General features: G+C 49.5%; 2 protein-coding genes across 3 annotated transcripts; both read right to left on the bottom strand.

Moving 5' to 3' along the window:
• Positions 1-21: 21 nt before the first annotated feature.
• Positions 22-3,226, bottom strand: MYL6 (myosin light chain 6). Of its 2 annotated transcripts, XM_013046176.2 has the most exons (7): positions 3,126-3,226; positions 2,857-2,884; positions 1,833-1,976; positions 1,431-1,604; positions 1,260-1,337; positions 916-960; positions 22-211 (listed from the first exon to the last, which is right to left on the bottom strand). In XM_013046176.2, the coding sequence occupies exons 1-6, from the start codon at positions 3,126-3,128 to the stop codon at positions 932-934; spliced, it is 456 nt and encodes a 151-aa protein (XP_012901630.1). In that variant the 5' UTR covers positions 3,129-3,226; the 3' UTR covers positions 22-211; positions 916-931. The 2 variants fall into 2 exon arrangements, with proteins under 2 accessions (XP_012901630.1, XP_004773152.1); XM_004773095.3 differs by lacking the exon at positions 916-960.
• A 259-nt stretch (positions 3,227-3,485) lies between these two features.
• MYL6B (myosin light chain 6B) lies at positions 3,486-7,949 on the bottom strand. The gene is made up of 8 exons (XM_004773092.3): positions 7,773-7,949; positions 6,079-6,301; positions 5,315-5,342; positions 4,935-5,078; positions 4,532-4,705; positions 3,929-4,006; positions 3,748-3,786; positions 3,486-3,607 (listed from the first exon to the last, which is right to left on the bottom strand). Exons 2-7 carry the CDS (start codon positions 6,253-6,255, stop codon positions 3,758-3,760), a joined length of 630 nt encoding a protein of 209 aa, XP_004773149.1. The 5' UTR covers positions 6,256-6,301; positions 7,773-7,949; the 3' UTR covers positions 3,486-3,607; positions 3,748-3,757.
• Between the last annotated feature and the right edge of the window lie 8,715 nt (positions 7,950-16,664).

The following is a 16,664-nucleotide window of genomic DNA, read 5'->3' as shown; positions in this document are numbered from 1 at the left end:
GGAAGGAAAGTAGAACCATACTTAGGGCACAGAGCAAGTTTATTTGGTGACTGCTGACAGCAAATATTATCCAAGAGACAAGCTGGCAGAGGTGCTGTGACAAGAGGACCTAGGACGCATTTGGGGCTACATGCAGTCTCACGCAGGGGAAGGCACGGGGCTTGGGCACACCAGGAACATCCTCAGCCATTCAGCACCATACGGACAAGCTCTGTGGATTGGAGAGAGGGATGAGCCAGGGAGGAGGGCCGCGGGGAGGGGTCCACCAGGGGCCAGGAGACCACAGGACCACGAAGGTAGCCTAGGAGTGCGCCCGCAGAAACCAACCCTGGCTTTGCGGAGGAGCCACCTTGATCTGCCCAGTTCTCTCGGCCCCCAGCTCCCCCCGCACCCGCTATTAGTTCCTCCACCCCACCCTGAGCAGCGAGAACACAGCAGGAGGCAGGAAAGTTCTTAACTACACCTACAGCTACTGTCAGCCATTGGCAGGAGAAGACAGAGGTTTGGGTTAGGGTACCTCCAAGCTGCCCAGCAGAAGAAAGAAGAAAAGACTAGTCAGCTCCAGCAGCACAACAGGGCAGGCAACCAACCCCCCTATGCCAACCACCTGTGCCCCAGGGCCAGAGGATCACCCCTAGGCAAGACCAGAACAGGCTGGTGTGAGCTCCCAGACACCAGCACCTTGGGCCCTATAAGCAAAACCTCAGAGCCCATTCGGAGAAAAGGAGGTACCACACCCCCAGGCTGTCTTCCTCTTTGAGGAACCCCTCCCCTTCCCAGTCAGCTCCATGCACAAACATGCTAGGAGGAAGTCAGATGGTAGTAGGGCAAGGGCAGGGGCTAGAGAGCAGAGGTTGGGCAGAAAAACACTGGGGAGGGGGCAACTAGAGAAGGGGAGGCTGGGAGGAGCCGTACCCGCCCCATGGGCCCGTCACCCCGACAGGATATGCCTCACAAACGCTGCAGGAAGGAAGAGACATTCGTGGTGAAGACAAGACACAGACGTGGGGTGAAGGGGTCAGGTGATGGAGGAACAGACATTCCCTTTGACTTCCCATTCCTTCCCGCCTCCCAACCCCCTTTCCACATTACCCCTTCCTTTCCTGTCATGTTCCCATGGCCTCCCACTCCTGGGCTGGGCTGGGCCCTGCCCCTTGCCTCCGGGTTCTTTTTGGAGCCCAGGGACAGGGAGAGCCCCAAACGCTGGGGGTGACCTGCCTAGACAACTTCGTCCACGAGAGCCCCAATTCATCCCTCACCTTCATAGTTGATACAACCGTTGCTGTCCTCGTGCCCTGCCACCAGCATCTCTACTTCTTCCTCAGTCATCTTCTCACCTGTAGAGAGAGGAAAAAAATGCATTTTGGGGACTGGGTGGCAGGCATGTATCAGGTGGCACCACCACTCCAGGAGCCAGGGTAGAGCCTTACCCAGGGTGACAAGAACATGCCGGATTTCAGCACCCATGACGGTGCCATTCCCCTCCTTGTCAAACACCCGAAGGCCTTCGACATAGTCCTCATAAGTGCCCTGGTCCTTGTTCTTGGCCACAGTCTGCAGCATGGGCAGGAAGTGTTCAAAGTCCAGCACCTTCACATTCATCTCTGCCATAAAGGAGGCGGAAGGAAAATCACGCAGATTCTTGGGACTGAGGACATGATAGGGACCACGAGTGAGGAGGTGGCTGCCACTCAAAGCAGGAGAAATCTGTTGGGTTTGCTAGCTGAGATAAACCTGCCTGAGTTCTGGGCCTATGCAGATAAAGGGAAGCTCTCAGCTGAAGAGCTGTAGGCCCATCACCACACTGAGAAATTGTCCGCAAGGACCCTCACCATCACTCTTGGGGTTCCCCAGGACCTTGAGCACCTCGGCGTTCGTGGGGTTCTGGCCCAGGGCCCTCATCACGTCCCCACACTGGCTGTACAGGATCTTGCCATCCCCTGTTCGGTCAAACAGCTGAAAGGCCTCCTTGAACTCTGAAGATTCAGATATACATCAGCACTAAGCATATGGCAGGTTAACCCCCCCCCAACCCCTTCTGCCCATTCAACTTTGATCATGCTGAGGAAACCAGGTATTTGTACCACTGTACACCCAAGTCCACTAAGAGGGCCTAGTGTCCCTGCCTCCCAACACCGGTGTCCCACATAATGACACAGCTTTCCTCCCTCCCTGGGCAGAACTGTCATTCACATGCCCCCCTGCCTACAGCAAGCCCGCCCAACTGCCTCACTACTCTTACTAAGGGCAGGAATTTGCCACCGCCCTGTCTGGGGCCTGTCCTTATAAGGAAGTGGGAGCAGCAGCCTGGGACTGGGGTCATCCCAGCCTGATACTTCCCACCCCTCCTGTACAGAAAGAGACCTTCAGAGGGTACAGCTATGAAATATCCTCAGCAAATCCCCCTGTCCCCATTTTCACAAGATTCCAGGTCACTGCTTTTTACAATCTTCACAGTTCCAAGCTGGGGGCGGGGGGGGGCGGGGGGGGGCGCGGGGTGTTGTCACAGGAGGAAAAAAGAGGCAGAAGCTGATTAAGGGACAGAGGAGCACAGGCAACTTAATACACCCTCCCCACATCCCACACACAACAGGCATTAGGTGACCAAGTTGTTTCACATACCCACACCACCTAAAACTCACCCGGGGCTTGGGGCTCGGATCTAGAGTGGAAGGGGAGGGAGGAAGAAAGAGTGAGAAAAGAAAATGGAGGATCCAGAAAGCGGGAGAAGGGAATTCGGTAAGTACTTCCCTGGGGGCGCTGAAGAGATGACAGGTTGGGGTTAGGAGGTAGGTGCTAGAAGGCGGGGGTCCCTCTCCCTCAACATGACCTCAGTAGGGGTCAGAGATTACTTACCTGCAGTCTGGTCCTCGGTGAAATCACACTGCTCAGGGAAGAGGGGAGCAGTCAGCATCTGAACCCCAAGCTTCTATCCCAGTCCCACAAACTGAACCACAAACTCCTGTTCCAAGCTGGGGACTCGCTTTCCGACAGGACAAGACCCCCAAACTTTCCAACCCCACCCCCGACCTTCCAGGCCCTCAGCTTCCCTTTGCAACCCCCCACCCCCGACTTCCCGCCTCTCGCCCCAAATCCCGCTCATCGTTCCAGGACCCAGGCCCCACCATCTTGACCGCTCCGCTCCGCGGGACCTTTCCCTGCAGTAATGGCTCCGGTTCCCAGCCCAACCCTAGTCTTAGTACGTCCCAATGACGTCAGTCTCAGATGATCCAGCCAATAGGAGTCCTGGCCTGGCTTTATGCAGATAACTTCGCTATATTAGTAATGAGGTGGGCGGGGCCCGCCGCTGCTTCCTTCGGCTTATCCCTACCTGGCTAGGAGGAAACCGTAGAAGCGGATCGAGTGGGGCGCGGAGAGCCTGCTACTCGGTCCAGCAGGAAGATCAGAGGATATCGGATTGGATATCGGTCACTGCCCCCTTCCTTCCTCCCTCCCCCACCTCGGAAGAAAGCAACAGTCGGACGCCTAGTGAGGAATCGTCTCTTTATTTGGAAACAATAGGTGGCCTCCTAGCGGCAGGAACGTGCTTCCGCCTGCCGGAGAGGAGGGGGGGTGGGGGTGGGGCAGTGTCCGACCCCCACCGCATCTGTGGAAAAACATGAAAGTTGCCAAGGCCGGTCGCTCGCGCGCAGCAGGACGTGAAAACGCACTTCCCTGCTTTCCTGCCTTGGCTGAGGAAAGGAAAGGAAACTTGCCTCTCGGGGAGTGGGGAGGGAGGAGCCCTACCTGTAGGAGCTCAGACGCTTAGGATGTGCTTCAGGAAGGCTGCAGAGAGGAGGCAAGAGGGGTTCAGAAGCGGGCCCTTGGATAATCCATCTGATTTTAGACAATCTAGGCCTCGGGTGTCCACAGACCGCGAGCCTTCCTCCCCTTCTTTCCTGTCCCTTTTGCTTCGCTGGCCCCTCACCTTCATAGTTGATGCAGCCATTGCTGTCCTCATGTCCTGCCAGAACAGTCTCCACCTCCTCTTCAGTCATCTTCTCTCCTGAGCCCCAAGACATAGCATTTTAGTCCCTGCCCTCCATCCCTCACCAACCAGGCCTCTCTCTCCTAGGTGGTACTTTCTCTTCTCCCACCCTTGGAAACTTGCTCATGGCAACAGAACCCCAAAGGAATCCCCTCCTTGTAATGGTAACAGCTAGAAGCTGTCCATGGATCTTGTTTTCCATTTCACCTGCACTAGCACCTGGTGAAAGCTTTCACAGAGGGAAAGTGAATTCCAGAGGGTTAAGGGGCTACCAGATCACAGAGCACAAGCATCTCTTCCACAACAGAAAATCAGGTTTTCCACCTCATCTTCTTTCCTCTGTCCTTTGGGAGGCATCTGCATCTACCCCCACTTTACCTCCTGCAGGAAGAAGCCCTTCAGATTCTGCCGCCATGGCTCTGACCTTCTCAGTCTCCTGCCCATGACCTATAGGCCGATAATCCTTCCCTGGCTCTGCCTACTTGGCTAACCTTGGTCCACCCCCTCCTCTCCAACCCACAGGAGTTCTGGTCCCTGCCTTACCCAGGGTGGTAAGGACATGTCTGAGCTCTGCTCCCATGACTTTGCCATTCCCCTCTTTGTCAAACACCCGAAGCCCTTCCAGGTAGTCCTCATATGTGCCTTGGTCCCGGTTTTTGGCTACGGCCTGGAGCATGGGCAGGAAAGTCTCGAAGTCCACACGCCGGGACTTCAGCTCTAATGATTGAAAAGAGGAGGGAAAGGTCAGTGCAGTGTCACCTTGGACCCAGCTCCCAACCCTACCACGTAGGCCTTCATCCTGTTCAACATTCAGTTTGTTTTTCTAGCCGCGTTTGATAGTTTTTGAAGTCCTGAAACCCACCCCAGCATCCTCTGTCACCTTGCCAACATTCCTCCTTTCCACCACCACACTGAAAACCCGCAATGTTCCAGGCGTCCCCCTCACCATCACTTTTGGGGTTCCCCAGGACCTTGAGCACCTCGGCGTTCGTGGGGTTCTGGCCCAGGGCCCTCATCACATCCCCACACTGACTGTACAGGATCTTGCCATCCCCTACTCGGTCAAACAGCTCAAAAGCCTCCTTGAACTCTGAAGTATAAGCAAAGGTCAGTATTGGGACCAGGGGTTCCCATCGCCACCCCTCCCCCACCCCTGACAGAAAGGAGATTCAGAAACTATGTGATAGAGCTGGGCAGATTAGGGAACCCAAAGACCACTAGTGTGGAAGTTTTCAAGGTTGGGACCGGAGTCAGGGGAAGAGAAAGAGGATCTGATCAGGGGCTTGGGACTAGACAGTGGAGCTTAAGGGACCAGCTTCTCCTCACCCTCCAGCTGGTCCTTGTTAAACTCGATCTGTGGAAGAAAAGAGCAGGTGAGGAGGGATGACAGGGCTCATTCAATCTGTCTCCAGCACTCCTCTCAACCAACTGGCAGCCACTCTTGGGGAGGGGCCCAACGAGACCAGGCTGGGAGCCCAGCCACCTCAGTCCCATTCCCAGCTCTGGACCTTGGGAGAATCCCAAGAGGAGGAATTATGGGGGGGAGGGTTTCCTGGGAACAGGGTTAATCCCATGCCACCTGTTTCCCTCCCTCCAGTGCCCTGAGCTCTGCATCCCTCACATAACTGGGGGTTGAACAAAGGCTAAATTTACCCCTGGCCCCCAGCTGTGATTGTCTAACAAGTCTGTCCTCTTCAGCCTTCCCTCCTGGGGTTCAGAGCTGTGGCTTTTAGAATTGAACAGTCAGCCAGGCACAGGCACAAGCTCCCTCTCTTCACCTTGAAACCGTCCTCAGAACCCAGATGTTCCCCATCTCACAGGTCCCTGCTTCTGGCAGGGGGGTCAGTGAGAATGTGTGTACATACGCACACACATGTTATAGGTTAGAGGGAGAGAACAAAAAAGAACAGCAGAGTCATAAGCCTGGATGCTTCCAAATGGCGGGGGGCAGGGCGGGGGACTAAGAGGAATCTCTAGTATCTGCTGGTGCTCACTGATTCCCTGTTTTCTAGATACCCCCTCATCTCCTAGGCTGTTTCCCACCCTGTATCATCCCTTCCAAATTCTTTCTTCACCTTCCCAGAACTCACCACCACTTTGGAGAGATCGATGGGGGGCTCCTGGGTTTTCTGAAGGGCTGGAGGGGCAGCTGGAGCTGGCTCAGCCTTGGTCTTGGCTGAAGGGGCTCCAACTGCGGGTTTGGCAGCAGGTTTGGCAATAGAGGGTCCTGCCGGTTTCTTCATAGGAACATCCTTCTTGGGAGGCATGATGTCCAGTGGCCAAAGGACAGTGTGCCGATGGGGGCACCCATCTCTGTTTAAATAGCCAGGGAGTCTGGGATGTCAAGGGGCGGGGGCAGGGGCAGGGAGCCAGTTGGCAGTGGGGAGGGTGAGATAGAGGAGAGATATGCTGGCCTGCCCTGGACTCCTATGGTTCAGGACTCCTGTCCCAAGGTCTTCTCGCTTCTGTTCACTTGGCCCCAAATGCTGGCCAGAACAATGGCCCCTTTGGGGGCAGGGGAAGGAAGCCAGAGATGGCCCAGAATGAGGGAGTTAACCTCCAGGATAAGGATAGGATGTTTGCCAGTGACAGACACTGACATAGGGGTGAAGCAAAGAAGAGGATGCAGGCATTCCAGGCCTCAACCCCCTGACACAGAGTAGCCCTTTTTTCTAGCAGCTTTAGATTCTTGAAGGCTGAGGCAGGGAGGGGGAACTTGTGAACTGGGATTGTTAAAGGAGTCTGGGAGGGGCACCTGCTTAGCTCAGTCAGTAGAACATGCGACTCCTATCTCAGAGTTGTAGGTTCAGGCCCCACATTGCGTGTGCAGACTACTAAAAAATAAAATCTTAAAAAAAAAAAAAAGTGGGGTCTGGGAGCAGTGAAAGGTGAAAAGAATAAGCAGTTCCTCCACTCCCCTCCGACCACGATTGAGGAACAGGGGTAGTTGACCCCATAGACTAATAATCCCCCAAATTTACAGTCCCTGCTGCCTTCCCTCACAGCCCAGAACTGGAATTGTGCACAATATAGATAAAGAATAGTAACAGAAAGAGGAGTGTGACACCCCCATTGTCTCCTGTTCCCAGTATTGTATTAAGGGTAAGGGGTGGGGGCAAGGATCAGGTTTACTGCCCACCACCCATACTCCCAAGGAAGGAACCCTTTTCCACAAGCCCATGGTCATTCAGGTCAGACAAAGGTAGGGTGCCTGCTGAATATGCAGCTGAATTTGCAGGGACTCACTCTGTGGTGGCACCTGAGGGGAAGGGCAGGAGGCCCGGAGAGGCAAAGGGCCTAAATCCTAAAATCTCTAATCCAAAAGGATGTGGGAGGTCCAATGGGCTCCAAGGGTACTTACCCCTCAACCAGAGAATAATAAAAACTCTGACACTGGCCCCAGGTCCCAAACCTTACAGGGGGACACCAGGGTTGGGTCTAAGTCTGAGGTGGTTGGGAGAGGGGGGAGGTTGCTGGCTACTTTTGTTCTAGGGAAAAGGAAGGAAAGGATTTAGGCAGCATTCTGAGTAAGATAGTAGTGATTCCCCTTAGACCCTGGGGTTCAGAGTGGATGATCTGTCTTCCACTTGCAAAAATGCGTCTGAATCTCATTACTGAACATTGTCCCATTTTAGAAAAATCAGAATCATTCCACCCTCCCAGAATACATCACACACACACGCACACACACCCACACACACGCACGCGCACGCACGCACGCACGCACACCTTAAATCAAGCTTAAATAATGGAAAGAGTCCCTCCCCAGCTCGCAAAAACTCACCCTGCGGGGTCCAGGTAAGGGTGGAGGCGGGGCGCTGGGAGGAGGCTGCGGGCCCCTAAGGGTTAACTCCAGAGGCCTCGGAGCATGCCGGGAGTCGTAGTCCTCGAGCTCCCGCGGGCTCACGGGAGACGCAGCTGTTTAGCAGGAGGAGGACACCCAGGCGGTGGCTTCCGGCAGGTGGGAGCGGTTGGTGACTCAGGAAGTTTTGGCGCACTTCTTGTCCCGGAACTAAAAGGCAATGCTCAAGTTATAGTCCCCTCCCCTGACCCTAAAAGCGTGTGGGGGGCCCCCAGGATATCTCCCTTGCCCAGCCGTGAGTTCCCCAGTGCGGACTGGGATATTTTCTCCGAATCGGCTTGTGGGAGAACGCCGGACCAGGGGGCGGGCCGAAGACACCGCGGGCCGGGTGGAAGGCGTAGTGGGGTGCACTCAGCGCCCCGGCTTAGCTTACTCTCGCGGTTTGGTAGAAGAGAGCAGAGGTCACAGAGTTGTTATGGGACTTGGAACAATAACTCCAAAGTGTTTCTTTTTCTTCTCTCCTTTTATTTAAATGAGCTAGTAGTTGAAATCATTGTTAAGATTTGGGATTAAGCTTGGTCCCCTACCCCAGTTTCTCCCAAGTTGAGGTTTCTCCTTACCGCGGTCGGGACTTCACGGGTCCTCCTGGAAAGGAGGCTTGGCACTCCAGCCCTTTCAGTCTGTGACATCTCTGCTAGCCTTGGACATCTCATTCCCCAAACCATTATCAGAGGTTCCCTGCCCTGTGCTGGGAGGGAACCAACTGGTCAGGCCCTGGGTCAGTAAATGCCGCGCATTTGCTACCTGGGCAGGTGTGCAGGCAGAGGTTCGGAGTAGAAAGCCCGTGCGAGCTTGGGAGGGTGAAGCATAAATAAACTTGATGGGCACTAAGTGATGTTTGCTGGTTGGGGGAAGCTGCTCGGAAGAGTAGAAATCTAAGCAACTATCCCCAGAAGCCTCCACCGAGCCCTTACCGCTCCAGGGGCTAAATTATCTCAGGCAGCAAAGGGGGAGCCAAAGAGAAGGGCTCACACCACTCTGTTTATATTGGAACCCAGTTTCTACTAGGTATTTGCTGGTAACCAACAAGTGTAGTTACCTCTGTGTGTCTCAGTTCCTCCATCTGTAAAATAAGGATAGTAGTAGCTAGCTCATAAGGCTGTTGGGAGGAGGAGATCTGTTAATATTTGTAAAATAGAATGGGGCATGGCACAGAGTAAGTAGTGAATAAGTGTGAAATAAATTTCCTTTACTCTTCCCAACATATGAAGTTGCTGGTTTTTCCCCATTTTCTACCCTTAAACGATCACTGGACCTGAAGAAATGGAGCAAGAAGAAATATGAGAACATAAGTGTTTGGTTAGGAGGCTGGGGAAGAGCTGTATCACAAATGCCTTTTTGTGTCTTTCATCATGTTAGCAGTAGTTGATTTGGAAAATGTGGTTTATCTGATTTTTCTTCTTCCCTCTTCCCCTTGATCTAGCTGTAGCCCTCTTTTGGCACTTTGTCAAGTAGAAGCGGTTATAGCATCATCTGACTGCCTAGCATTTTTTTTTTTTAAGATTTTATTTATTTATTTGACAGATCACAAGTAGGCAGAGAGGCAGGCAGAGAGAGAGAGAGGAAGGGAAGCAGGCTCCCTGCTGAGCAGAAAGCCCGATGCGGGGCTCGATCCCAGGACCCTGGGACCCTGGGACCCTGGGACCCTGGGACCCTGGGACCATGACTTGAGCCAAAGGCAGAGGCTTTAACCCACTGAGCCACCCAGGCGCCCCACTTCCTAGCATTTTTTTCTGCTTTATAAAGAAGTAGTGCAAAGAGAAAACATGAAGACTCTTGGCAAACAGATTGGAGAATTTCCTTTGTTCTTCGTACTATTTTTTTTTAATCATAAATAATGCAAACTATACTGAACATGATCTTAACCAGGCATAGGTGATTTCTTCAACATGTGTGGATTTTGGATTTTCTGTGACAAATGCCTCTCTCCTCTCTCCACACATAGCATTTGACTTGTAAGTTTTTAGGGATTACATATTTATTCTAATATTAGTTTCAACATAGAATAATTAGAAAGGGCACATCTTTAAAAGTAAAAGAAAAATACACATTAAAAACCTAAGAGAGGGGCGCCTGGGTGGCTCAGATAGGTATCTGCCTTCAGCTTAGGTCATGATCCCAGGGTCCTGGGATTGAGCCCTGCATCTGGTTCTTTGCTCAGCGGGGAGTTTGCTTCTCCCTCTCTCTCTCCACTGTTACCCCTGCTTGTGCTCTCCCACTCTTTCGAATAAATAAATAAAATCTTAAAAAAAAAAAAAAAACTAAGAGCACAGGGTCGCCTAGGTGACTCAATCAGTTGAGCATCCGTTGAGCATCTGACTTGATTTTGACTCTCTTTAAGATCTCAGGGTTGTGGGGCACCTGGGTGGCTCAGTGGTTAAGCCTCTGCCTTTGGCTCAGGTCATGATCCCAGGGTCCTGGGATCGAGCCCCGAATCTGGCTCTCTGCTCAGCGGGGAGCCTGCTTCCTCCTCTCTCTGCCTGCCTCTCTGCCTACTTGTGGTCTCTGTCTGTCAAATAAATAAATAAAATCTTTAAAAAAAAAAAAAGATCTCAGGGTTGTGAGATGGAGCCTCATGTGGGCTATATTCTGGGCACAGGGTCTGCTTAACGTTCTTTCTCCCTCTGCCTCTCTCCCCTGCATTGCATGCATGCATTATCTCCCTCTTAAACAAACAAACAAAAAAACTAATAGAACAACTCTTGGAATTACACAGCACTATAGATCTTCAGTTACTTAATTAATTGTGGGTTCACCCTGTAGAGCTTAACTGTAATTGCATGTTCACCCTATAGAGCTTAACTAGCTCTTTAAACACTAGCTAATGTGTTAAGATGTATAATAGTTTAGGAAGAGAGAACACTATTTCCTAAGTAAATAGGAGAGAATTTGTTAGGAATAATATCCTCAGTCCTTTGGCATCTTGACCAGGAAGTGGTATTCATGGTTAACCATAACAGAAAGAAGGAGGAGGATAATAAGGATGTTTCATGATACATGGGTAGTTTATAAAGTCTTTCCCCAGTCCCGTTTTTTAAAAGATTTTATTTATTTATTTGAATGAGAGAGAGCACAAGGAGAGGGGAGGAACAGAGAGAGAAGCAGACTTCCCGTTGAGCAGGTAGCCGGATGTGGGACTCAATCCCAGACCCTGGGATCATGACCTGAGCTGACCTGAGCAGAAGACAGATGCTTAAACAACTAACTGAGCAACCCAGACGCTCCCCAAGTCCCATTTTTAATAAGACCACAATAGATGCAAGATATAAGCAGAAAAAGAAATATATAGAAATATATGTAAGTATGCTAGTTTCTTTTCTTTTTTTTTTTTACTGCTCTAAAATAGTGGTTCTCAGACCTAGCTGTTCTTTTTGAAGATTTTTTTTTTAATTAATTATTTATTTATTTGACAGACAGAGATCACAAGTAGACAGAGGCAGGCAGAGACAGAGAAGGAAGCAGGCTCCCCACTGAGCAGAGAGCCCTATGCGGGGCTTGATCCCAGGACCCTGAGACCATGATCTGAGCTGAAGGCAGAGGCTTTAACCCACTGAGCCACCCAGGTGCCCCTGAAGATTTATTTTAAAGATTTTATTTATTTATTTGACAGAGATCACAAGCAGGCAGAGAGGCAGGCAGAGAGAAGGAGAAAGCAGGCTCCCTGCTGAGCAAAGAGCCCAATGTAGGGCTTGATCCCAGGACCCTGGGACCATGACCCGAGCTGAAGGCAGAGGCTTTAATCCACTGAGCCACCCAGGCACCCCAAGACTTAGCTGTTCTTTAGAATCTCCTGGGAATTTTATAAACAGACAGACTTCCAGGCTCTGCCTGCAGAGCTTCTGACTCTAGTTCTGTGTTAGGTCTGGAAATCTATTTAAGGTAGTTTTAGCTACGGAAAGGACAGAGAACAAACTAACATAGGTAACTACAGCTTTAATAAGAGGAGTGATCTTTTTGAAATGTGCATTTGATTATGTCATCTCCCTACCTAAAATCCTTCCATGTGTTTTGATAAAGACTGAATCTTTAGTTGGGCCACAAAACCCAGCAGTTTCAAACGCTGCTTGCTTGTACCAGCCACACCTCTATACCAGCCACATCTACTAGCTTTCAGATCTTCAAAGGGATCATGTTCCTTTTTTTCAGGTTGTTGCCACTGTCTTTTCTGTCTCTGTCCCCTGTCCCTACTAACACACACACTTTCTGGGGCCAAGCAGAGTAGGGTGCCTGGCATGTACTGGGCAGTCAAATATCTGGAGAATGAATGGCTCTCTGAATAAAAGGGAAGGGTCAAGGATGGATACTGACAGTAGTAAGTTTAATTAGGAAATAGATTAGGGATTCAGGAGATAGAGTTCCTGGGTATTTTTACTCTATAGTAGAACATGAGGTGATTGATTTGATAAAAGAGGAAGGAGGAGAAGGTGACTTGAGAAAGTGGTGAAGGTTTGAAACAGGTGCTATGAAAAGTGGGGGAGGTGGCTTACTGGGGACCCATTCACAAATACTCATTTGACATTTACTGAGTTGCCTTCTCTGTGCTCCCTACATGAACTTGCTGAGTAGCATGGAGGGTGGTTGTCATGGAAGATCATGAGTTTGTAATGATGCCAATCCACGAGGTAGTGATTTCCTTTTCCAGCTGTACTCAGCTGGTTGGATGATTGAGCTAGAACAGAGCAGCAGCTGGAAATGGTAATGGGTTGGAGTTTTGTGGAGTAGGGATGATGGACGATCATGGAAGCGATTGAGAATCTGAATCAAAGAGGGTTTGTGGGGGCACCTGGGTGGCTCAGTGGGTTAAAGCCTCTGCCTTCGACTCAGGTCGTGATCTCAGAGTCCTGGGATCAAGCCCTGAATCGGGCTCTCTGCTCAACAGGGAGCCTGTTTCCCTTCTTCTCTCTCTGCCTGCCTCTCTGCCTACCTGTGATCTCTGTCTGTCAAATAAATAAATAAAATCTTAAAAAATAAAATAAATAAAACTGGCTAACCAATAGGGAGGGCTTATTGACTTATGTAATTGAAAAGTCAAGAGGTAGGGTGGGGTTCAAGTTCATTTTGATCCAGAACTTTCATGACATCACAAAAGGACTTTCTAATTTTTTTACCACTGTCCTTCATGTGTTGACTTCAACTTCAACTTCCCTCCTGGAGCCATACCTTCTTAGCTGCATGGGTATCACATCCTTATATCACAGGAGGAAGAGAGGGAGCTTTTCTTTTTTATTTTGGAAATATTTATTTATTTATTTATTTAAATAAGCTTTACACCAACATGGGGCTTGAACTCATGACCCTGAGATCAGGAGTCTCATGCTCTACTGACTGAGCCAACCAGGCACAGCAGCATGAGCTTTTCTTCACCATTGGAATCAGTTCCTGAACTTCACTTTGATTGGCCTGATTAAGAAAAATGCCCATCCATCTTTGAATTAATCAGCATGACTAGGGAAATAACATGCCCTGTTTGGCTTAGGCGTGGCGTTTTGCCCGCCCCCATGACAAGGAGATGTTACTCCGATAGGCCAGTCAGGGTCTGTCTGCCATTGGACGTGGACTGGAGTCCATCCAAATGGGGAAGAGTAGAAGGGACACTGGGGAGGAAACCTACATTGTCCACTGCAATGAGGAACTATGATGTTAATTACTGAATAGCCCCCATTATACCTTGCAGATGCCACGGTGACAGCAGTATTCAGAGTGCCATACCCTTCAGTAAATATTGAGTGTCTGTGTATTTAGTGAATGACAGAGATGAGAAAAGGTAGAGACAGTGTATCAGATTGGCATCAACTCCAGAGGAGCTGAGATTTTTACTGCTCTGAGAATAACAGTGGGGAAACAGCATTGGGGTCTAAGGAGAATGTGGACCTCACTTCCCGGTATAAGAATATGGGGTTCACAGAAAAGGAGCAGTCTCCCCTTGAGGGTGCTCCAGGTGAATGAGGTCTCTTGGGAGGTGAGCCAGATTTCAGAGGAGGCCAGAGTGAGCTTTGTGTAAAAATAATTTTAAGGAGTAGAGTGGACGGGAGGTGTTAGGTTGACATAGGTTTGCAGAGATGATACAAGGTCCCTCATCTCCTCTCTTAGCTGTCCTTTTTAAAAATTTTTTTAAAGATTTTATACATTTACTTGTCAGAGAGAGAGAACACAAGCAGGGAGAGTGGCAGGCAGAAAGAGTAGCAGGCTCCCAGCTGAGCAAGGCCCCAGCCGGGCAGATCAGGACCCTGGGATCATAAGCTGAGCCAAAGCCATACGCTTAACCAACTGAGCCACCGAGGCGTCCCTTAGCTCCCTTTTATTCTTTGTACCTTTCTTATGTTTGGTTTTATGTATATAATCACTCTGTTTGCCTAATCTTAGATTTTTAGTTCTTTTTTTTTTCTTTTGTATTGAGGTATAATTGACATGTAACATTAGTTTCAGGTGTGTAACAATGATTCTATATTTGTGTACATTGTGAGGTAAACACCACAGTGAGTGTAATTAATGTCCATCACCACACATAGTTTAGAAAAAGTTTTTTCTTTTTTTTTTTTTAAAGATTTTATTTATCTGACAGTGAGAGAGGGAACAGAAGCAGGGGGAGTGGGAGAGGGAGAAGCAGGCTCCCCACTGAGCAGGGAGTGTGATTCGGGGCTCAATCCCAGGACCCTTGGACCATGACCTGAGCTGAAGGCAGACGCTTAATGACTGAGCCACCCACACGCCCCCCAAAATCTTTTTCTTATGATGAAAACTTACCTCTCAGCAACTTTCAAATATACAATCTGTGAGTTCAGTGTTTTGTTTGTTTTTGCATTCAAGTGAAGTCATAACAGTATTTGCCTTTCTCTGATTTATTTCATTTCACATAATACCCTGGAGGCCCGTCCATATTGCTGCAAATGGCAAGTTTTCCTTTTTTTTTTTTAAATGGCTGAATAATATTTTATTGTATGGTATGCCACATGACCCTAATTTATAAAATATGTATTCCTTAATCATGTTAGCTTTTCCTCCTTATGGTAGTCACCTCATGGCTTTAAAGAAGAAGCTGCCGGGGCGCCTGCGTGGCTCAGTGGGTTAAGCCTCTGCCTTTGGCTCAGGTCCTGATCTCAGGTCCTGATGTAAGGGTCCTGGGATCGAGGCCGCATCTGGCCCTCTGCTCAGCAGGGAGCCTGCTCCCCCCACCCCGCCCCACCTGCCTCTCTGCCTACTTGTGTTCCCTCTCTCTCTCTGTCAAATAAATAAATAAAATCTTAAAAAAAAAAAAAAAGGTAGCTGCAGCTCCAGGCATCACATCCTTCCAACAGTGACCCAATGGTAAAGGAAGGAGGCAATGAGGGCTTTCTTCTGTTGACACTCTAGTCCCCAGCTGACTTCCTCTTACATCTTATTGAATAGAGCTGGGGCTACACAGAGCCACCCCACATTACAGGGCAGGCTGGGAAAGAATATCCAGCAAAGAGGATTTTGATGAATCCCCTGGGGCTGACACTGTCAGGAATGCTCTAGGATCCTGTATGTAGGGAAGAGGGGGAAATGGCTGTTGGGCAGACAACTGTACTGCCACATCCAGTTAACTACAGCACTTTGGGCCAGTAAAGTCACATTTCAAGAGAGCAGTATTTGTGGGGCGCCTGGTGAACTCAGTCAGAAGAACATATGACTCTTGATCTCAGGTTGTGAGTTCGAGCCCCACATGGGGTATAGAGATTACCTAAATAAATAAAACTTAAAAAAAAAAAAAGAGGGTAGTATTTGCAGATATCAGTGATAGTCTACCAAATATGCAATGGTATCTGCCTTTCTCTGAAAGAAGCAGGCATCTTGTATGTGTTAGTATCTAGGCCAGCTGTTTGAGAAGTAACAGATATACATTTGTTTAATTCTTGTGATTAATGACCCTGAATTTGTTCCATCTTTGTATATATAAGTACCACAATGTACTGAATTGTGTCTTGTCTTGCATTTAATATGTAGATCAGTACCTCTTCCCTTATATATCCGGAACTGGCAACGGTTGGGAAAGATTAGGGACCTCCTGGATGGGAGAATTTGTGCCATGTCCTCTAGTTTTCTGGAAATGTAACTACTTGAAATGATGAACTAGGTCAAGAGTCCTTTTTAAAGTCACACATTACAAGATCCCTGTTTGTATTATCTGAAGCCAGCTAGAGCAGCAGGCCTTGGGCCGCATGCCCAGTATCGAATAACTCAATAAGAGGCCTTAGAAATGTAAGTTCCTCTGCCCTGTGTTTCTTGGGTTTTCCTTCCTTAAATTTCTGGGTTGGGGGGAAGGCAGCTCTGCCCCCATGGCCACAGCTTGAGAATCCTCATAAGTTGGTGGGAGGGAAACAGAGGTGTGGGGAGCCATGTAACTTGGGGCTGTAATTGATGTTCGGGGTCCCGGGGCTGAAGACTGAATAAAGAAGTTTGCCACTCAACCTCGTCTGCGGGTCGTTCTTGCGGGTCGAGAGCGACACAGAGGCAGCAGAGTATGAAAGTTATTGAAAAAATAGGAGCTGCATTCATGGATGGCATGAAATTTGAATTCAGCTTTTGCTAATAAGGTGAATTTTGACAATGCCTTGTGGAACTGAGTTTTGTTTTTTTCTCTGAGCCCTTTTTCTCTCCTCCCAGTGGGTAGCATCCTAAGGTTTATATTTTTCCAGAGAAGATGACAAAGCATCCCTCCCTCCCAAGGCAGTTCTGAAATCACTTGGTCCACTCTCCTTCCATGTGGTAGTTAGGACTGATGGAGTACAGCCTCTCTAGTTGCTGTTCAAGGAGGGGTCTCCAAAGGAGCAGAGCTCAAAGTGAGCATAACTG

The sequence above is a fragment of the Mustela putorius genome, unplaced genomic scaffold, assembly GCF_011764305.1.
Source record: "Mustela putorius furo isolate JIRA1106 unplaced genomic scaffold, ASM1176430v1.1 tig00003988_pilon_pilon_pilon, whole genome shotgun sequence".
NCBI lineage: Eukaryota > Metazoa > Chordata > Mammalia > Carnivora > Mustelidae > Mustela > Mustela putorius.
This window is presented reverse-complemented; position numbering and strand designations above follow the sequence as displayed.